Genomic DNA, 21,112 nt, shown 5'->3' with positions numbered 1-21,112 from the left:
GTACATTAGATTATAAATGATTCCAACTACTCAGTTAAATTTATTAAAGGTTTGCACTGCTACTCACTCTGGAACCTTTGAGATATAGCCTGTATTCATGAATTACTGAGCTCTTGTTAGTACAGTTAAAAGGCAGTCAACATCAGTTGCCAAGTACTAGTCACAAGAGATTTCCTCAGAGAAACTTCACCTGGGAACAAACATTTTTGGATACTTTTTTCCTTCAAAAATTAAAAAAAAAAAAAAAAGAAAAAAAAGAAGAAAAGTTTTATGGGGTCAAGACTCTCCGTTCTGTACCTTGGATGCTGGTGGATGCATGAAGTCCTTAAAGGGAACAAGTGCCTCCTTCAGAGCAGAGCACACTTCTGAGGAGGAGCAGGTGATACATTCTACTAAAGTCGGGTACAAGGCAATAACTTGCGCCCATGTGTTAGCATCAACTGCAATGAAGAAAAGAACAGATTAGATCACTTTGTACCATCCAAATTCTTACAATACATTTTTAAATACACATGTAAGTTAAGAACTCACACAGATGCCTAAACTAAAATATCTCTACAGGGTCCTCAGCCATGATGTAGGATTTGCAGGAAAACGCCATACTCTTTTGCAGCAGCATCTGTAAGCCAGATGGGATATCCATAAAATGGTACCACACACTTGTGTTTCTACACAGTTCATTAACTGTGTTTTCTGGATGAAGAATAACTGACAAATTGAAGATGCTACTTTTGTTTAGTCCGTAACACACATACATTTTCTGCCTACTTTTCTCAGCTGTTGGTAGGAAGCTGAATTGGACACGTTTCACTTTTGGAAATGTCATTAATGAGGCCTACTAATTTCAAAGCAATCCAGGCTATAAGAAATATAGAAAGCAGAGGGAGAAACACTGCACCAGGACACAGGAATATCCATGGTATATTATGGATATGTCGGACTATATATATTATAGTCCAACAAGTGAAATTAAACATTGTTAATGAATCTTATTTATCACATAGTTTCCTCATTTGTCTCTGTTTTAACTTCACTTCAAGAGAGAACAAAACCCTTATTTCAGATAGCATTTTTATTACAGAAATAAAATGATTAAAAGCTAGGACAAGTGGGTGTGAAGTGATTCTCCAGTGGCCCTCTTATAAGAAAGTATGCAGCAGTTTCGGGACTCACTACCACATGCTGATCAATGAAGAATGTCTCTCATTGCAGGAGGATGGATATGGGGAGTAGGCCATATCCATCTGAGCTGGCTATTTTACCCCTCTAAAGCAAAACCCTGCCAAATTAGCACTTCAGCCCCAAAACTTTATCTTCTCTGGAGTAGTTCTATCGCAGACTCACAGAATGGTTTGGGTTGGAAGGGACCTTAAAGACCCTATCACTACACCCCCTGAAGAGCCCCTTCCCAGCTTTCCTGCAGGCCCCCTTTCGGAAGGCCACTATAAGGTGAAGCCTTCTCTTCTCCAGTACGAACACCCCAACTGCCTCAGTCTGTCTTCATAGGACAGCTGCTCCAGCCCTCTGAGCATCGTCTGCCCTCAGCCTTTTGCTGTCAGCCTGGGAAACAGCGCTATCAACATGCATGCTGACTGATGCTGCAAACGAGGCATCACATCTTTCAGAAAACCCACTCACCTAGGTTTTTCTGGAAAGACTGCTTTGTTTCAGGACTGACAAGTTTTTTTTCCCTTCCTCACAATATCAAAAAAGAGGGAGGTAGAGGGAAGCAATAGATATGCTATTCTGTCAGAGCTGTGGAGTACAACACAGCTAGTTTAGCAAAGAGGCAGCACTAAGCAGTACGATGATACTAATAATATTCCTCATAGGCATCTGTTAACTTGAAGATCTGGAACTTCAGGAAAGGGGAAACAAGCCATGAGTACAACAGAAAAGTATCTATTTATCAGAAGTTGATTTAGTATCTCCAACTGAGTTTTCCGGTGGGCACCCCCCACACATACAGTAGGTGCAGCTGACAGGAGGACCAGGACACGTTCCCATAAATGAAGTTCAGATCCCCTCTTTTAATCAGGCCTTTATATACATCTGTCAAACATTTACAGCATCACTTAGCATCAATGAGTGTAGGCATTATGGGGGCAGGAGGTACTACAGCAGAAAGGGAAGGAAAGCAAGACTTCATGCTTAGGTATTTAACAGCCTGCCCACTCATTTCACTGGTACACCCCTTTTACTGCAGAGTGCACCTATGGGAATGAGATCCATGGCAGCCTAAAGAGTTATCATGAGAAAAAAAAAAAAAAAAAAAAGAATGTAGCAAAACTAACAAATATAATTACATATATTTAAGAATTCTATTAACATTTTATGGAAGTTTAATTTGTTTTCAAAAAACAGAAAGCTCTATCTAATAAAAGACATCAGAAATTCAAATTTTGTATTTATTAAACATATCTTAGAACCTTATAATGTTAGCTATACTGGGAAAAAAACTTTTGTCTACCTGCCACCTACATATACATAGAATTACACAATACTGAATCTTACAGAATACACTTTCCTTTCCAATTTGTATTAAAAGCACTACAGGAAGGAATAAGTAAATCTTTGTGGCAGATATGGTTTTATATTGTTTAGAACCAGGTTGTTTAACAATCACTTACCATTTTCAGGCTGAGTTTTTTTAAGTGAATCTATGAGAGTACTGACAGCTTTTAAAACAAATATGATTTCTGTTACTTGTTGCCTACAAAGGGAAAAATGCAAACAGTCAACTACTAATTTTTATTTCAAGACTATAAATTTTCCATCAAAGTTATACAACATTAAAAAAAAAATGTAATGAAGACAGCTGCCTAACAAGAAAAAAGGATATTAAGAGAATAAGGTTATCATTTGTCTGTAACTTTCCAACTATCATAGCTGTTGCCAGCTAGGATGGCTTTCAATTTGATGTTTAGAAAGAGTAACAGCATACATATCTCAAACTGAAAATACTGACGTACATGATTAACTGTAACATGGAAAGAATCAATTCCATCATTCACGATCAAAGCTTCAAAAGCATTTCAGCTGAAGTTAACTGAAATTTAAATAAGTTCCCATTTGAAAGAATTTCCTGGTACTTAGGGCAATTTTCTGTTTCAAGAACAATTACTCGAATAATGATTCAAAATATTACTATTTGGATATTTTGTCTTATTTTCAAGGAGACTCTCCACCTCTCAATTTAGAAACTATAAATAGTTCTGCTAGGAATAAAGGAAAATTAGATTTCAGAAATATCAGAGATATCAGAAACATTGTTTCAGTAATTGAAAATATTTATTACTGAGTCATACCCCTATCTTCTCTGTAACAGCACTAAGCATGACCATTGTTTTTAAAGGTTTTTCCAGTCAACAGAATTTTGATATCAGCATTTCTTTATAATATTTCCCATGCATTTCTTAGGCTTTAAATTTCACAAAGACCTAAAACACCCACACCCCACACCCCTAACAAACACATGACTGAGACATATTTTGAATGCATCCTTCTTCCCATAAAGTAGTGGGAATACCCTTCATTTCCTAAAGACATTGAACATACCGTGGAAGAGGACATTTGCCACTCAATCTCTCATCTTCTATGTAGCGATGCAATACATCCTGTGACCTTTTCAAGAGCACAGAAAGTGCCATTCTAGAGATGTAGCCTTCCTGAGGAGTTGTGACTTTATTACTGAATGAAAACTGGAGCAGTGTTTCAAAACACACCTTAGAGAACTCCTCTCTCATTCGAATATCTATTTCTGCTTCTGTCAAAGTAAAACATCATATTTAATTGTGCAGTGCGCATGCCAAAACCCAAAATGTTGCATTTCAATCAGTTAATAATATTTTGCAAAAAGATTATCACTCCTGTAGTACTAAAAAAGATAGTAAGATTAACAGTGATATTGACAGATATTAAGAACACATTGTGAGAAAAAGCAACTGCAATATTCACAACAGTTCAAGAAATAAAAGAATATTCAATACATTCAGCAGCATGTCACCTACTTAACACTGCTTTAATAACAAAACACATTCAAGCAAATTTATTTATTTATTTATTTTAAGAAAAAGGTAATGGCAACCCCAGTTCCACATCACCATTACTAATATCTGGTACTGTACAATCCAAACATTTTTCTCTGTAATGCTTTATGTCTTTTTTTTTTTTTTTAATCTTTCAAGATATATATATATATATGCAATTTTTTTTTAAAGGCAGAGAGCGTATCTGGTTGGGTACAATATATTGTTATGCTACAGTCATTTAATTTTTAAGAACTGGATATCATGTCTGTCTTACAATTGCCTGAAATTACTGTCAACAATTGCAGCTGGCATAACAGAAAACAAATTATGCAGAAAGTTCAGAAAAGACTATTAAAAAAAAAAAAAACAAAAAACCACAAATACAATATTTTACATGATACTGACCAAAAAGTAAGGAAATAATTTTTAAAAATTGCAAGGAATGTTCTGCAGCTTCCATGAGACAAAATATAGTTTATAAAAACAGGCTGCATATTAAATTGACTATAGCATATACATGTCATGGAATTTCAAGTCTTTATTAGAATATGTACTGCCAACATTTTTGTTACTTTCTAGTAGATTTAAACATAATTTTCTGTATTTTTGTCATTCAGCTACCATACCTGTAAATGAGGATGACTGAGAGTGTATCGAGCCTTTATTGAGCATAGTCATTATTTGACCAACAAATTCCTTAGGAATAAAATTAGCATACGGTAGTATCTCTGTGCTAATAAGCTGCACCACCTAAAATAAATGAATTAAATAGATTTATATTGGTTTTCTGAATATTAAAGTTGCAATTCTAGTAGAAAGCAAAAGAAACAGCAAACAAAAGAGACACGCCTAGTGTAATTTCACGAAATATTCCAATGATAGGTTTTATAATTTATAAATACCCCTAAAAATGTGGATTTGTGTGTAACAGATTAAACTCAGACTAATAAACTTCATTTTTTCCCTATTTCTGAGTTTCTGAAGCAGTTATCATTCAGATTTCTACTGACATTTCAAGTATATTCTTCAAGTACATTCTTTACAGTTTTGAAAAGAGAAGATCTAACATTAGAAATCTCCCTCCACCCAATTCAATATCCTCACTATGACATTAGCACATATATCACATGCTTACAATGTGATATCAGTGAAACAGAACATGTGAGCTATTATCATCTAAACAAGCTTAAAAGCAAGGCACGTTAACTGAAATGCTGTTATTGTTGGTCTTGATGCTCACACACAGGAACAAAGTGGGTTTAGATCTCCCTAAGTTAATGCATTAGATTTCATAGTTCTGCACACTGCAGACAGAATTGTTCAGACTTTTTATCCAGAAATCTTCACATCCTATCTGTTCTGGAGAGATAACAGGAGATCAAACCCATAGACATTGCCATGCCTTCTCTGCAATTCCCTTTCCTCTGTAAATCATCCCTGATCTAACACATCTCTTTGTCCTGGAGTAAAGGAGGATCCAGTCCCTCTTCACTCCAAGTATTATCTTCCTTAATTTTCTTCGGTGTTATCCAATCAAGCATGATTTCCTTTACAAGTGCAGTGGTCTCTGTACTGCACAAACAAGACATCATTTCTCCATTTATGCACAAGGTTTTTAGCACTGAGAACACATCTGGACAGCAACAATGAATGCCACCCCTCAACACACAAAGCATTCACTTTAGGCTCAGTCATCAGCTTCCTTTGGTTTACAATTACCTGTATAATTGCTTGGCATAATATAATAAGTAAGAATCAGATAATGGGTTAGAGAAAGAAAGACATTCTGTTTTTCTGGTTTTTCCACTCAATGCTGTTTTGAACTCAAGTGGACAAGTTTTTGGCATGAAGCTTTCTATCCTTTACACAGCCCTGAAGCAGCCAAATTCTGAGCCTCTGAATTTCTTGTCTCATTTTCAAAAGGAAAAAAAAAAATCTCAAAAAAATAATGAATGGGAAACTTTTCCAAAAATTATTTAGGAACTAAACGCTACCTGTGAATGTCACTATTCCGTACATTCACAGTGTAAGACATTTGCTATGGTCTCCTTACCTCAACATCAATACTCTCATTCTTCTGAAATTCTTGGATTGAGAGATTATCAGGAGGTGTACTAAAAAAAAAAACAAACATACTACATTATACTTTTAAATTCACATAATGTGTACAGCTAAACAAGGGAAAATACAGTACATTTAAAGTTATTACATACATCAAGTTGGTACTGTTATATGATAACGATTAACATTTTAGAATAAAATCTAAATAATCTAATAATAAATAATATAATAATCTAATAAAATGTAAAAATGCTAAAAAAATTTCTAAGGGAAACAGCAATAAGCACTAAATTGAAGAGTTTCAGCTGATGGACCTGTTTAAGGATTTGCAACACCAACACCATTTTTCACATGAATGTCAAAATAATCTCTTTTGTCTTATATGTGCAAAAGTTATAACAATAGTTTAGATGCATCTGCAAAAGTATCACGTAGGCATCGCAGTTCATTAGTTTTTAGTTTTTCCTCTCACTATGCAGAAGAGATTTTTGATTTTCAGCAGTTATTTGAAAAAGAACTAATTTTACATTTTCTTTTGTGTTAAAGAAACACACTTTTCATTAACAGGACATTATTTTGTCTCTTTTCTTGATAACTGATACTTATTCTCATTCATAATCAATTTTAGGAAGAGAGAAACCTATTTTACAGAGAATAATTTTGAAGAATTTCAGAACTTTCTGCAATTCTTCCATGATATATAAAAATCTATTTACAGATAAAATGTCCAGAAGTAATTCAACCAGGAATATTGCCCCATCCTTTACAAGATCCTATGTTAACCTAAAAGATCCTATGTTATTATGTGGATTCAAATTCTCTTTCCTTTGCTGGACGATGCTACTGTTGAGTTACTGGGCCAAGCTCCTCAGCAGGACAGAAAGAGTAAGGGCTTTCTACTAGTCAATTGAGTATTTCTGCTGATGTGCCTTCATCAGTCTTTTAGTTTGGATCCCATATGGGATTTTCAAGTTAATCTTTCAGACTTCCCTGTTTACAAACTTAGGTTCTCAGAGTGCACTGAACAGAATTCATTTTTGATGAAAACAAACCAAAAGGCTACAGCTCTAAGCTCCAGAAGACATTTGCCTGACAGGAAGCCAGACTAGAACCACTCCAAAATAAAGCACCTGAAGTGAGCACTCTGTGGCTAACAGGTCCTCATCAACCCTAATGATTTTATGATTCTATCATGAGCTTCTATGTTTTTATGAGTCTATCATTGCTTTACCGACCTGCTCCTACTGCACTGTACTGTTTTTACTAATACAAATTAAGTACTTTAAATATAATTTCTGCTGACAAGTAAGGCATTGAAGGCAGAGAACTAAGCAGCAGGTTCAGAGAAAAAAGATTAACAAAAATAAAAATCAAAGGAGGTACTTCACATGACAGAAACTCTGAAAGACGTTGTTTATAATCCTGTATCATGGGATTTGTCTGCTAAAATCTACACAGATTCAAAATAGCCAAATTATTAAAAGAAAAACCAATTTAGAGATGATGACAACCTGTGGTACAGAAACTTCCTGAGCTATAGAAACTGGGAGGTTGAAGGAACTCATGAAAATGTCGCTCTGTGGTCACCTTGCGCTCTTCAGTAGATAGCCTGGTAATCCCTCCAAAACAGCATAGAGGTCTAGATACCTGTCTGTTCTGACCTAGTTATGCTCTCCTCATTTTTCTGGCATAGAGCAGAAGTCAAAATCTCCACATATGTCCCTTTGAAATTTAAAGACAATTGCAAAACTCACTGGAGTGTGGATTCAGTGTCCCTGTAGCATCTGACCTGCCTGGAAGGTAACTTTCTTCGAGCTAATGGAATGAGCATTAGCAACAAAAATCAGAGACAAGGAGCTATAAAAATTCAATATAGTTCCACAGATTAAATGATCTCCTTTTCCCATAATTTGACTTTTTGCCTTTTTTAAAATAACTGTAAAAATAACATTTTAAAATCTTCAAGCTGAGCAACAGCTTGGAAATTTGACCACTTGAAAGGAAGGGTTAGAAATACTGGAATTAAGATTGCCTGTGGTACTTCAACTTGCTACTGTAGCGTACATTTGCACGTTGCAATGCATCTTAAATTAGATGATGCCTTATTTTCTCTAGAGAAACCATCTGATTAAGTACACAAGATGGTCACTACTGAAAAGGAAGGGAAATGAGATGGCCAATCTGCCACTTTCCCTGCCTGATTTACTGCAGCACACAGGCAGGTGCAAGGAGAACAGAGCCCTGGGCTGAACAAAGAACCGAGCTGGCCTGTGCGTGAGGGAGCAGCGAAGTATGGCAGCGGCAAGCAGACCGGCATCCTTTGGCTCCTTTCCAAACTCCCTCTGCACAACCCCTTTTTTTCCTCCACCCCCATATTTTTGAGTTTTTCCTCCACCCCCAGGAAAGAGCAGACGTGTGCAGCGGGTAGTTCGGAGGTAGGTCTTTTTTTTGTTGTTCACTGGCAAAGCAGCTGCTAAATATATGACCATGGACCTGTGCCAGCTTTTTTTTTTTTTTTTTTTATAGGGGTACTCGTCTGGGCCTGTCTTCTCTATCCCACTTTCATTTTCATGAAAGGCTGGAGTCTTCTAAGTCACATTCAAATCTGGTGAGTTTGGATAACAGCTTTTTTTTTTTTTTTTTTTTTCCCTCCCATTGCTCCTATATGATGCTGACCAAGTCAAGTAAGAGATTTTTGCAAAGTAGGTTTTTTTTTGTCTGTCTCCTGGGTGCTTACCATGAGTCACCTAGAGTCCAATCTGCACACCTACAGCTAATGTTCAGTTCTGACGATTATGACAATATCTATTAATTTTCCTGCTTGAAAATAAAGATACCTCCTTGCCTCAAAGGGATTTTATGTAGATAACTTCACCACTATCTGTGAAATACTCAAGTGTTACGTGTATGACCAGAGACACAAAGAAAGAAAGAAAAAAAAAAGTAATATTGTATTTGTTATTGGTTTGCATATTAGGCTGTCATCAAGTTTGGAGTTACATGTTGAAAGCAAAGAATAAAATACTGAGTAGCTGTTCGTCTATACCTTTTGCAACATAAAAAGTTAACTATGTGAACCCTTTAAATAGTAATACAAACTATTATGGTGTTCATACACTTATGCAGGTCATGTTGAATTACATGGAAAGCTTTCATTCTGACACTTCCTAATTTATGAATTACTGACTTTCTGAGCTGAGGTTTATTTAAGGACGTTTTATGATCTTTCTAGCCAGTCATCCATATCTTACCTACCATATATGCCACAAATTATGCTAGACTTTTGTTCACATAGGAAATTACTCCCAAGTAAATACATTTAGAATCACAGACTCACAGAATGGTTTGGGTTGGAAGGGGCCTTAAAGCCCACCCAGCTCCAACCCCCTGCCATGGCAGGGACACCTCCCACCAGACCAGGTTGCCCAAAGCCCCATCCAGCCTGGCCTTGAGCACCTCCAGGGATGGGGCACCCACAGCTGCTCTGGGCAGCCTGTGCCAGGGCCTCACCACCCTCACAGTAAAGAACTTCTTCCTTATATCTAATCAAAGCCTACCTTCTTTTAGTTTAAAACCATTATTCCTTGCCCTATCACTATACTCCCTGACAAAGTATCCCTTCCCAGCTTCCCTGTGGGCCCCCTTTAGGTAAGGTGTCCATATAAAACATCTTTCTAGGGGAAAAAGCATTGCTTCCCTGATGCAATATAGTCAAACCATACGGGAAGGGTCAAGATAGTGCAGATCAGAGGCAGTGCAACGCACACTATGGCTCTGTGCAGGATTTCCCAGGTAAAGAGCTCCCAGCTGCTGCCCACTGTCTAGGGAGGGCTTTAAAACCTAACAACAAAGAGCTAACAGGCACTGAGAGTCCTGCTGTGCACAGCAGCACTCTGCTCTCAAGCATCTTTTTGGAAAGTATTGATTTAATTCCCTCATGTGAGCACATACTTCTGCTCTAGTAAATTATATATATGCACGTTTGTTGAATTTTATTTTATATAATGGCTTGACATGCTTCCGTGAAAGCCTCTGGGAAAGAAGTATGATATGAAATAATAAACAGACCAGCCTCTTACTAGAAGACAATTTTGTGTAAATTAAGTTACATGAAATGTATTAATTTTTAAATGTCACTTTGATTTATAATAAAAATCAAGATTATTGAGCCTCCTGAGCTGCAGCTTGCTTAAAGGAAAAAAACAACACCAGCAAAACCAACAACAACGAACAAAACAAAATAAAAAGCTGGAGCTTGTTGCTTGGAAGCTGTTAATTCTCTATGACAGTAAGATTTTCCTTTTTCATTCACCTGGGCTCTTTTGGCTATATTGCTTATAATTGCTTGATGTACAAAGCTGCAAAGACCACTTCTGCTGCCTTTGTACATGCCAAACATCAATGTGTGTCTCCTCTCACTCAGCCCCACAGCTGGCTTGAAAACCAGCTCCTGTCCAAAAGGCCATGCAGAGGAGGCTCACTATTTTAAACAGAGAGGTTCAGAGATTTTTAAGGGTTCTTACCACAGTGACTCTTGCCTAACCAGTACCAACTCAATTCCACAGGTAGAGGCAATACTAATAGATCTACAGATGTGCTGTCTAGGGCCACAGTGATTAGAAGAATCAGATTAGAATAAAGTTTAAAATCTTTGTTAAAAACATTAGTGAAACAAAAATACTTTTCTACACTAGGAAAGTTTTTGGTTCCTCAGCCAGGTAGACTTGGAGGATGTGCATAGAAAAATGAGACAATATAGATTGGGATATTTTAATGAACAAAGCTAGAGGGAAAAATCAGCCAACTCTGTTATCCATTATCTGTTGGGACTCACTACAGAAAGATATTTCCAAGGTTTACAGCGATGCAGGTATTTCATATTTAGAACCATCCCAGCAGCATGAAGTCAGCTCTGAAGAACAAATTTGAAAGGCAAGTACAAAAGGAAGATGTTTACCTAGTTTTGAATGAAGCCTGGACAGAAGACAGCATGTAACGTGTACAACACTAAATAGTGGAAAGTGCAGAGTATGGGAAGGTGTACGGGAGGCAAGGAAGAAAAGTAAGTTTATTTTTGACAAAACGTTTCAGTTTACTTGTAGCTTAGCAAAAGTTAAAGAATGGTGACATAAGAAAGTCAATTTTCAGTTCTAACTGTATTCAGGTCATTATTAAAAGGGGTGACAGGAGAAACTAGACACGTTAGATCATTGTAAAAATCCAGATAATGCAATAACGTCTCACTGATAGCCTCCTGGGTATCTCTGAATTGCAACTTCCAAATGTGGAGCTCCAGAACCTTTTCAGTCCATGCTGGTCTTCAACACAGCAGTCAGATTTGTACAGTTCTGCACTTGACTAAATAAAGACCTCATCCTGCATGGCTTTGCACATCGGAAAGCGACTGTGAGTCTGTAAACTATAGTTATGGTCACCAGATCACCAAAACTAAGTCAAATGACCAAGTCACTAGTCTCACTGAGAGCACAGGGTGTGTTTGTGTCTTGGTTAATTCATTTTTGGGGATACAGACAAAAATCTAGGTACTACCAAAAGTGTCAAAAACTACAACTCATTATTACTATAAATAAATCAGCGAGTACACTAAAAAACAGCCTTTATACCACCTGGCTGACCTAAAATGAAGGACCAACATGGACAGCTTTTAGCAAGTACTTTTCCACTTCCTTTTGTGTAATCTGAAGGTTGGCGTGTACCTCAACTCAATAATTAAATTTTGGCTGTTACTTTAAAAACCATAACCAGATCCTCTCAGATTACTCCGGAATAAGTCACCACTATGATTAACATATATTTTTACTAGCACTATAACAAAGAAAAAAAACCTGAGAGAACACAAGGTTAATTTGAAAATTCTGAATTGAATTTCCTTATGAAACAACTACAAATGTAAGACACTGACTACACTCCAATTACAATCCGCTAATAGACACAATTTAGAAAATTCTAAACCAAAAGGGACAGGTTATTCTATTTGCCCAGGCTTGTTTCACAGCAACTTGCACAGACGTGCAGAAGGACTCAACCAAAGGAAATCAGAAGAGAATTACCTCCATGTGGGGAACTTCCACAGCTATCTCTAGAACCCTCCTTGCATCACAGTGAGGGAGGCAAACTTCAGGAGCATTGTGGGGAGGAAGAGGAGGAACAGGATGAAGAAAAGGCAAAATGACTGCTATTGCTAATTGTCCTGACTATCGGCATAAGGCAGACATGCTCCCTTCCTAGCTTTAACATGTATTAGGACCACATGGCTCAGGCTGATGGGGGGAACAGACAGGCTATCTATCCTACAGCAGAAGGTAGAAGGCTACCGAAGGATAGGGCTGTGACTGTAGGAGGAGCGTGCTCTTGGGAAAACAATCTAGATGGATGTGATGTGGAAGGGAGGAACACAATCAAAACCAGACATCCCAATAACCACACAACATGTAACTATATAAGCAATAAAACATCTACAGATAACCCTGGAAGGAGTAACGAGCCAGACCTTTAACTGGAAGGCTGGGTAACGGGGAAGTTACCCTGCTGAAGCCATAAGGTGCCATGAACCACCGGCCTACTATTAGTCCTTCAAATTCTTTTGAACCTCAAAGCTTTGAAGTGAGAGAGCTAAAATGTTTCATGTTGCTTCTCCAAGAAAACTTTAATTCTGATGGAAATGCTGATCCCTTCTATTCCTTTATGTGCACATCTTATATATAAAATTAAAGAATATGCTCTCTATGGTCCTCTAGAGAGAGAAAATCAGACTCTTAAGCAAAGACAGACAAATTATTGGGCGTTATATTCACAGAAGTGCTATGCTTCCTTTACCTCCAGAGAATATTCTCCCATGCATGGCAGCTGGCAAAAGTTATTAATACCAATAATGATTGTTTTTAGCAAGCAGCATGTTAAGATGGAATTTTTATGGTTGGAATAGCTTTCAAGAAATGTATAAATCACTCATTTTTAAGAAAAACAGATGACATATTTGGCCAAAAAAAGTCATGCAGATGATAAAGGACTATCCTGAATCATACTGAAGATCTGTGATAATCTTACGTCCCTGGATGTAAGAATGGTTAATAGCCCAAACTGTAGCAGGACCAATATGGGTCAATACAAAACATGAAAATGAATATTTCATCTTTTTCAGAGATACCTAGGAATAAAACATATTCCCAAAGTAACTTCTAAGTGAACATACATTTTCCTAAATATCCTGAAAAATCTTCATTTTAGTTTTCTAAACCCAACAGTGATATTGTCTATAGAGTGTTAGCTGATTTGGAGGGGTTGTCTCAGGATGGAAGCAGGACTGCTAACTACAGCTGAAAACAAAACCAAAAAATATACTGCGAAGATTATGTTAAATTCAAGAAACAGCTAAGCATCAAAACACATTTGTGGTGAATAGAGAGTCTTTGCTGTAGTCTCAGTGACCTTTTTTTGATTTTCAGGTCCTCCTCTCTAGTATTATTTCTTTCAAGTAAATGTTTATAATAAAGGTTTTTCATTCAACTTTCTTATAACAGTACTGGTGAAATTCCAAAAACACTCATTATTACAAATATTTTTACTAACAGATATGCCTCTAAAATTAAGTTTCATTGGTATCTAATTTTAGTCTGTTTTGGATAAGCTGCTATTTATTCATCACTAATAAATACAGCTGTATTTGTTTGCTGATTTTTGTGTTTGCACACAAAAGTCTGCAAACACAAATACACACAGAATATTAGCATTAGGTACTGAAAAACCCTGCTGTTTCCTATTAAAAAGACAGATTAATTTGCTACTGAAACCAACATACAAAAAAATCAGGGAATTAAATTTTTCATCTTCCATATTGCCCTCTAATCTGAGACACAATTAGATATACTTTAACTACTGCTGAAAGCATCCATAGATGTTCACAGGAGATGGAAGTTCCTTATCCTTCCTAAACGATCTTCTACAATACCTAACCTTCCTTACAGCAAAAGAATTGTTCTCTGGAGCAATCTTTTATCATATTCTAAAGATTTAATGTGTCTTCCTAATAATATATTCTTTTGTTTGAACAAATTAATGGGTCAAATTGTCTAATCTCTGATCATCATCATTTATCCTTTCTGAACTTTCTCAACATGTCCACATCTACAATGTTCCATTCTTGACAGATTATGCACATACACCTGTCTGCCTGCCATCCTTTTCACAAAGTATTATAAATAAAATATATTTATTAAGTTTCACTCAATTTATCTTGTGCAGAAACTTGTAAGGTAATTACAGGCTTCTAAGTGTACAGCAAGGTAAGAAATAATTTTCCAAAATTCGTAAGTGGAGTAGTTTAAGGCAGAACTCAAGAGACATATACCTAATAGTGTTCACCTTAACTGAAAATATATATATATTGCTACAGTTCTGATTAATTTGATTACACATCAATAACTTTATCAAATCTACAGCAAGCATCCTTGGGAGTACATACAGAATTTCTTGGCCTGACCAGCATAGCTATACCTTGTATTCAGAGCTCATCTTAGCTCTTTCTTGCTTTGACATTTCACCTCTTGAATGAATTCTTTTCTCCTACTGTCTGAAAGTGCTTTTTTAAAGTAGAAAAACTGGTTAAGTTTTTTCCTTCATTCCTTAGAATCATCTTCAAATAACTAATGATATGGCTGTTTATGCTGAACTCTACTGGCACACTGTTTTACTACTTCAGTGAACAAATTACTTTCTAATATTTTCCAGCTAAGAAAAAAAAAGTGTTTACCTTTTAGTAAACAAAAAATCTTCAAATGTATTGGCTAGCTCTGGCCACATACTGTCAAATTTTCCAGAAGATGCATGCTGCCTTGCAACTGGTAGTCCAATGGAGAGAACTTTGAGAAGGGAGGAAACAGCTAGCTTCCATGTGCTTTCCGAAGGACAGGAATATTTCAGACTAAGAGGTATTCTCAGTGTCTGCAAAATACAAGTTCAAATAAAATTCACAGTTGCTCAGAGAAATCAAAGAATAAGACAGATTTCTGTAGATCTCACCAGACATTTACATAGATGATAGCACACATCTCTATTTTTTCTGCTGGTATATGAGATGGTCTTTTAAAAATATAATTATAAAGACAATTTACCGCATGCCAGCTGGCTAAAGCATGGGTCTGTTAACAAATACACGGTTAGAAGCCAGATCTGATCCATTACCAATTACACTACGAAACTACCTACTGATTTTCTGTATTACCATCCACCATTTCTGCCAATTCTGACAAATGGGCTCACCTAACATCTACAAGATTTCTGGCAGTTCTTTGTCATAAGTATATTCTGGAGAGTTTAGCTCTGGCCCTAGAAAGTTCTCTCAAGTGCTCTCAAAGGTTTAAAAGAAAAAAATAATTTAAAAAAAAGCCACACTAAATTTAAACTTTTCCTAAAATGCGAAAGTTGAACTATACGTATAATCACTGCAAAACATCTGGTGATTGCTGACTGTTAAACCACAGGAAGTTTAAAAGCAAAGAGTTGATGAAATTCTGTAGATAAAGGCTGCTAGACAGCACAAATGTACAGCAGATTAAAACACAACAAATTCTGGATAGAAAGACAGTTTCAGTATCTATAAAAGAAACCCAATAACATGTTTAAAACTTCAAGCTTATGTACTATTTGCATTATATCTACTCCTTCTAGCATTGTTAGTCAACAATGAACTAACAAAGAACTGACACGAAGTTATCTTGGAAATCTAATTCTTTAATTTACGTTTCAAATATATATTAACTAAATTTGGGCACTACATGGATGTCCCTAATACCTTCAGGGAAGCTTCTGATTTGAGGAAAGCAAAGGGAGAACTCACTCTCAGGATTAAGTTAATTAGAATTATTTTTTGCAATAGTTATCAGAGCTAGGATGTAACCCTAGAGATAAACTGAAAGTATTCTTCTGATGCTTTTGCTCGTATGAGTCAAATCTAATTCTAATATCAACATGGGCTTTAGACACTTGAAGAGTCATTTCAGAAGTCTTTTCATCTACTGCAGTAGGCCACAACATTATCAACTGTGAAATTCAGAGAAAAATAGCATTTATATTAGTTTCACCTAGCCCATTAAAACAGAAGTGGAAACCAAATGTATTAATTTTGAAATACAAGCATGTAACAGATTCCAAATAATACCATGTAACTATTTTAAACATATTCACGTTGTTAAATTTCTATACAGGAACAACCTGAAGTCAGCCAAGTCATTAGAAACAAACCTAGGACCCATATAGTTTTCCCAGACATTTAGCATTACTTCCATTATTTGCCAAATTTGTTGGTTAGAAACAGGGTAAAAAAATACGAGTTTGGCACTTTCACCTTAAAGGCACATCTGTGCACCCATAACATTTTATAGCTACATTAATGGCACACAAAGCCATTAAAAGTAGATCAAAAGTACCAGCTAGAGCACACCTCCAGAAAAATATTTTTGCCAATTTTGTCTTCAGCCTTCAGTCGTATTTACTAAGAGGCCTACATTTCAGATTCAGGTGCATAATACTCTCGAAGATTACTACTGTTTGGCCAAAACCACATTTGTTTATTTTTGTATTAATACTGAAATACTGATGCTGTATCATCTAGCTGAAGACCAGTGCATGCAGCCCAATTAATAGTGTTCGTAGCATCACAAGAAATTATCTGCTGCCTATCTTCACAGAATATTTTTTTAAACTAAAGCTTTAAGCATTCCAGAAAGTGTTTATCAACACTATCTCAAAATAAAATTCTTTGTTTTCAAAATAAACCCATTAATTCAGAGCACATGCAGGACAAAGCTTTACCTTAATAATGTTCTGAAGAACTTTCTCGTTTACAACAGCTTTATGGCAAGCTGTCTTCTGGTATAAGTCCACAACCACTTCCAATGATCTCTCAGCAAATGGTACATAATTCAACGCTACCCATTCAGCCTAGGGAAAAAATAGTAAATTACTGAACTATTTGTGAGAAAATATTAATTAAGGAACAAAGGCTGTATGCTTTGCATTGAACTCTCAGTTTAATGCATGCAGGGTTTGCTAAGAATATAGTCCAAGCAACAAAACTGCAAATACAGTGTGGTCTGACTATGAAAATGTACTCCACATTGAAGTAAAGTACATTTAAGTAGGAAAAATGTTGCAATCTAGGCAAGACAACTACATTAGGACAATCTTTAAGGAAATTTAACTCACCGGTGCAAATAGTTGTATCTAGTGTGATTCCATTGTGTTGCAGGATGAATAGAATAAGAAGAATTAATACATACATAACAGTTACCTCTTAGATTACACCGAATCAGATGCTCATGCTTAGTGAACAGCAGAGTACACAGATATAAAGAATTACCATGTCCCGTTTCTCTCCTGCATGTGCAATTCAAAAATGTGCAGTTTGAAGGAATTTTCTCCATTCAAAACTATGGTGCCTTTCTATTTAATATAGTGCCAAATACAGGAGCAGATATTTTAGCTTAATTCACTGGACAAATTCAGACACATTCACTACGTCTGGTGTCCAGGCAAGAATTTTCCTACATGGAGGAATACAGAATATTAAAAAACAACCAAATAAAAAAAGTAGAATTGAAAGGGAGCAAAAGATGATAAAAATACTAATAAATCCACTTACTACACAACATGCATAGCAAAATATTTACAGATAGAATAAGTGCATTAGCTAAACAACCTACATCTGAAGGTGAGTTGTGTTCACCAGCCAAGTGAAACAACTGAGACTTCTAATAAATTACCTGATTATATTTTGCATTTGCAATGTGCTTTGTTTCCAGCTGTCCATACTGGGGAGGCTTGCAGGAAAATTCGACAAAGGCCAATAGCTGGTCGAAGATTGCAGGATACATTATCTGCATGTTTTCTGAGCCTACACATATAGCCTATAGCAAAAGAAAATACAAAAGCTTGAGCATCAGCATTTAAAAACCTGCCTCAATCCAAGGAGCTCCTACAAAAAAAATCCTTGTATCTGCCTCTTATCTACCTCTGTGAATTATAAGGATGACTATTAATTTAGCTCACAAATTATTTTCCTATACCAACATCATGCTAAAACTGTAACAACACAAGCAATATGAAATAATCTCATTGCATAAATACAAAATGATTACTACAGTATCATGCAGGAATTGGACCACACAAGTTTTATGCTGTATAGAAGAAAATGTACAGTTCTAATAGTTCAAGTTCTTATAGTTCTTATTTAACTTAAAATAAGTTTTGTTATTTTATTATAGAAAACTATGTGGAAAGATAGTAGTATTTACTAATGTATACATGGCCAAGTATCTCATTTTGTCTAATAAATGACACATTTTCTTTACAAACTCTGCTTTGACATGACATATTTATAGGTCATATACAAGTCTTGACTACTGATTTCACTCAGCCACATCTTCAAGTTCTACTTCGAGCAGCATTTAAATCTCAGAAGTAATTCCTACAAAGTTTCCATAAGTAGTTAAACTTGTGTCTTACAGAAAGAAACAAATAAAATCAGAATGATATCATTTTGGCATAGCTGAAACATAATCTTGTGTTAAAATGGAAAACATTTTAGGAAGGGTGTACTTAGAGGATGTCAAAGAAATACCATGTTGCCGTAGCATAATGATTTCCTGTTGCAAAACAAATCCCAAGGAAAAGGTAGGGCATCTATTTTCAAAGCCAGATACAAAGATTCTGTGCAGCTATTCCAACTATTTCCCGTCATTTTAAAAGTCCTGCTTTTCCTCACCAGGTCCTTCCTCTCAAAGCATCAAGAAACAGACTATTTATTGCTCCACAGAAAGGTCGTGAGCTTGTACTGTCATTTTCCTCTGGGGAGGAGTCAACTCCTTTTTCCATTAACCAAAGTTCATTCATGACAAGTTGTGTCCAAACTCACTCCAGTGCCACCAGCTCTGAAGCTGTTTAAGCACATCTTCCATGCTGGGGCTGTGTCGAGCCATTGTGGTTGAGTGGCTGGCAAATATCCTAAGTCCTCAGCTGTGAGAGGGAGCAAGCCGACAGGGGTCACAGACACTGCCATCTCTAGATCATCCTCAAAGCAAGCTGCACCTTCACGCAATCTGCAACCTGCACCGGAGCACTCCATGCATCATTAATGGCCTTTCCCTTTTCCGCAGCTTCCCGCAATTCAAAACATGTCTAATGCCCAAAAACTTAACCTACATTACGAAGATAGTGGAACGCTGCTCCTCCTAAGAAAGCTGTCCTTCTTGCAAGTCCAAGACTGTACTGACCTCATAAAAAAGGCACTTGAATGCTAGATGCTCCCCTGTGTGGCTGAATGCTGAAGGTTAATTGCTGCTCTGAAGTACTCGACACACTGCAAGACCATTTCAGCGGATATGCTGCTGCACCAAAGTCACTGCACTAAATCTTAACAGGTTAATGCAAGATAATATACGTAAGAAATTATTTTATATAACACCACATGGATTAGAAAGGGAAAAAGAGCATCCAGAAATTCCTGTATGAGTTTCATACAGATCTAACTTATGTACATATATCTTCAACATCACCATTACCCCCAGAAGACTCACTTAGCATCTGTAACGGCAAAACTTCAAAATAGGCTTGCTGTTCATTCATGCTTGTTAGATTTTTATTATTGTTATTATTACTCATTTTAGGATCAGAGCTTCTGCAGATGCTACTTTTTCTGTACTGGTGAACAAAAGCAATAACTACTACTTAAAGATTATGCACCAGTAGGTTCTTATTCTTAACATTTTATGAAACTCTCATAAAAATTTTGTTTTACAAATAGAAGCATTTTCTATCCACTCTACTGAGGTATTTTCAGCTCTTAACATCACCTGTACAATACTAAAAGTAACTGACCTGGTACTCCATCCTTACTTTGAAAAGTCACCTATCTAGAGCTGATTTTCAAAGGCGTTTATGTTTCTGACTGACACCACGTAACTTTTATCTAAGATTATGAAAAATGCAAAAGTGTGTGATCAAGGATGCTGAAAGTATTTTTAAGAGCTGCTTATAAAACAGAGTAGTATTTACTGCATTGAGTGCTTCTGTTTACATCCTTAAGTAAGGAGACACAAAAAGTAATGTTCAGGCAACAATAAAATGCACAGAAAACCTAACACATAACACTTGCCTGATCATTGCTTGCTGTTAAACAATGGATATGGTACTTTAGTTTTAGAAGTTTATGCTCTAAAGCATTCAAGTACAAACCTTCAAATTTTTGTATAGTTTGAGATTTATCTAACTGCTCCCAGTGCAACTACTGTCATAGACTACTGTTATTTTTACAGGTCTCAGTGGCTAAGCCTGTGCTAACTCTGTTGTACATGTAAATATATCCTTGAGCAATGTACCCACAGCTCACGAGGTTTATGTTCATATTACCTACAGAAGTAGAATTCAAATGTATCTGATAACCAAATATGTATCTCTGTTCCTCTGTCTGAGGAGCCAGCTGGCTCACTGCAGCGTTGACCTGGAGTGAATGTAGGTGGGCAGTGAGCACAATCACAGAATTCAGGCTTGGGCACAAATTTTAGCTGAGCTAATACAATGAAGCAGGCATTTAGACTACAACAGTGGAAGACTAGTAAACAAATTCTAATGAGGAATAAAAAAGAAGATGAACAAAGGGTCTAAAATGGACTCAATGCGTGGAGATCTGAAACAAGAACTAAGCTTGCCTTCTATTCCTGTGTTGTTGCGTTATCATGTCCTTTGCTAGTGCAATCACACAATAAAATCTCTATCAGGACAGCCAGGGGTTCAGTCTTAACATATCATTTTCCAGCTATTCCAGCTGCAGCGTTGTTCCAGAACTACTTACAAAGTGAAAACTGACCCAAATCTTTCAATGTTGACAAATAACACAACTTTAACCTGATCCCACACTCAAACATTGAAGAAGCAGGCAAATATTTACATGCTCTTCTTTAACTATCCCACTGGAACCTGCGAGTACCCCTGAGCATTAATTCATT

The 21,112-nt window shown here is 36.4% G+C and overlaps 1 protein-coding gene across 7 annotated transcripts in view; it reads right to left on the bottom strand.

Moving 5' to 3' along the window:
* Positions 1-276: 276 nt before the first annotated feature.
* Positions 277-21,112, bottom strand: part of MON2 (MON2 homolog, regulator of endosome-to-Golgi trafficking) — a 68,144-nt gene continuing 47,308 nt past the window's right edge. For 5 of the 7 annotated variants that reach the window (XM_032193788.1, XM_032193789.1, XM_032193793.1 and 2 more), the window contains 9 exons: positions 17,873-18,016; positions 17,316-17,333; positions 16,923-17,051; positions 14,863-15,053; positions 6,085-6,145; positions 4,658-4,781; positions 3,559-3,766; positions 2,631-2,713; positions 277-440 (listed from right to left, as the gene is read on the bottom strand). In XM_032193788.1, coding sequence (XP_032049679.1) covers positions 277-440; positions 2,631-2,713; positions 3,559-3,766; positions 4,658-4,781; positions 6,085-6,145; positions 14,863-15,053; positions 16,923-17,051; positions 17,316-17,333; positions 17,873-18,016 — 1,122 coding nt within the window. The remainder of the gene's footprint in view (positions 441-2,630; positions 2,714-3,558; positions 3,767-4,657; positions 4,782-6,084; positions 6,146-14,862; positions 15,054-16,922; positions 17,052-17,315; positions 17,334-17,872; positions 18,017-21,112) is intronic. The other 2 variants (XM_032193790.1, XM_032193791.1) reach the window with 1 other exon arrangement.

Source organism: Aythya fuligula, chromosome 1, assembly GCF_009819795.1.
Source record: "Aythya fuligula isolate bAytFul2 chromosome 1, bAytFul2.pri, whole genome shotgun sequence".
In the NCBI taxonomy this organism is placed as follows: Eukaryota; Metazoa; Chordata; class Aves; order Anseriformes; family Anatidae; genus Aythya; species Aythya fuligula.
The sequence above is the reverse complement of the archived record's forward strand: the minus strand, read 5'-3'. Positions and strand labels throughout refer to the sequence as shown.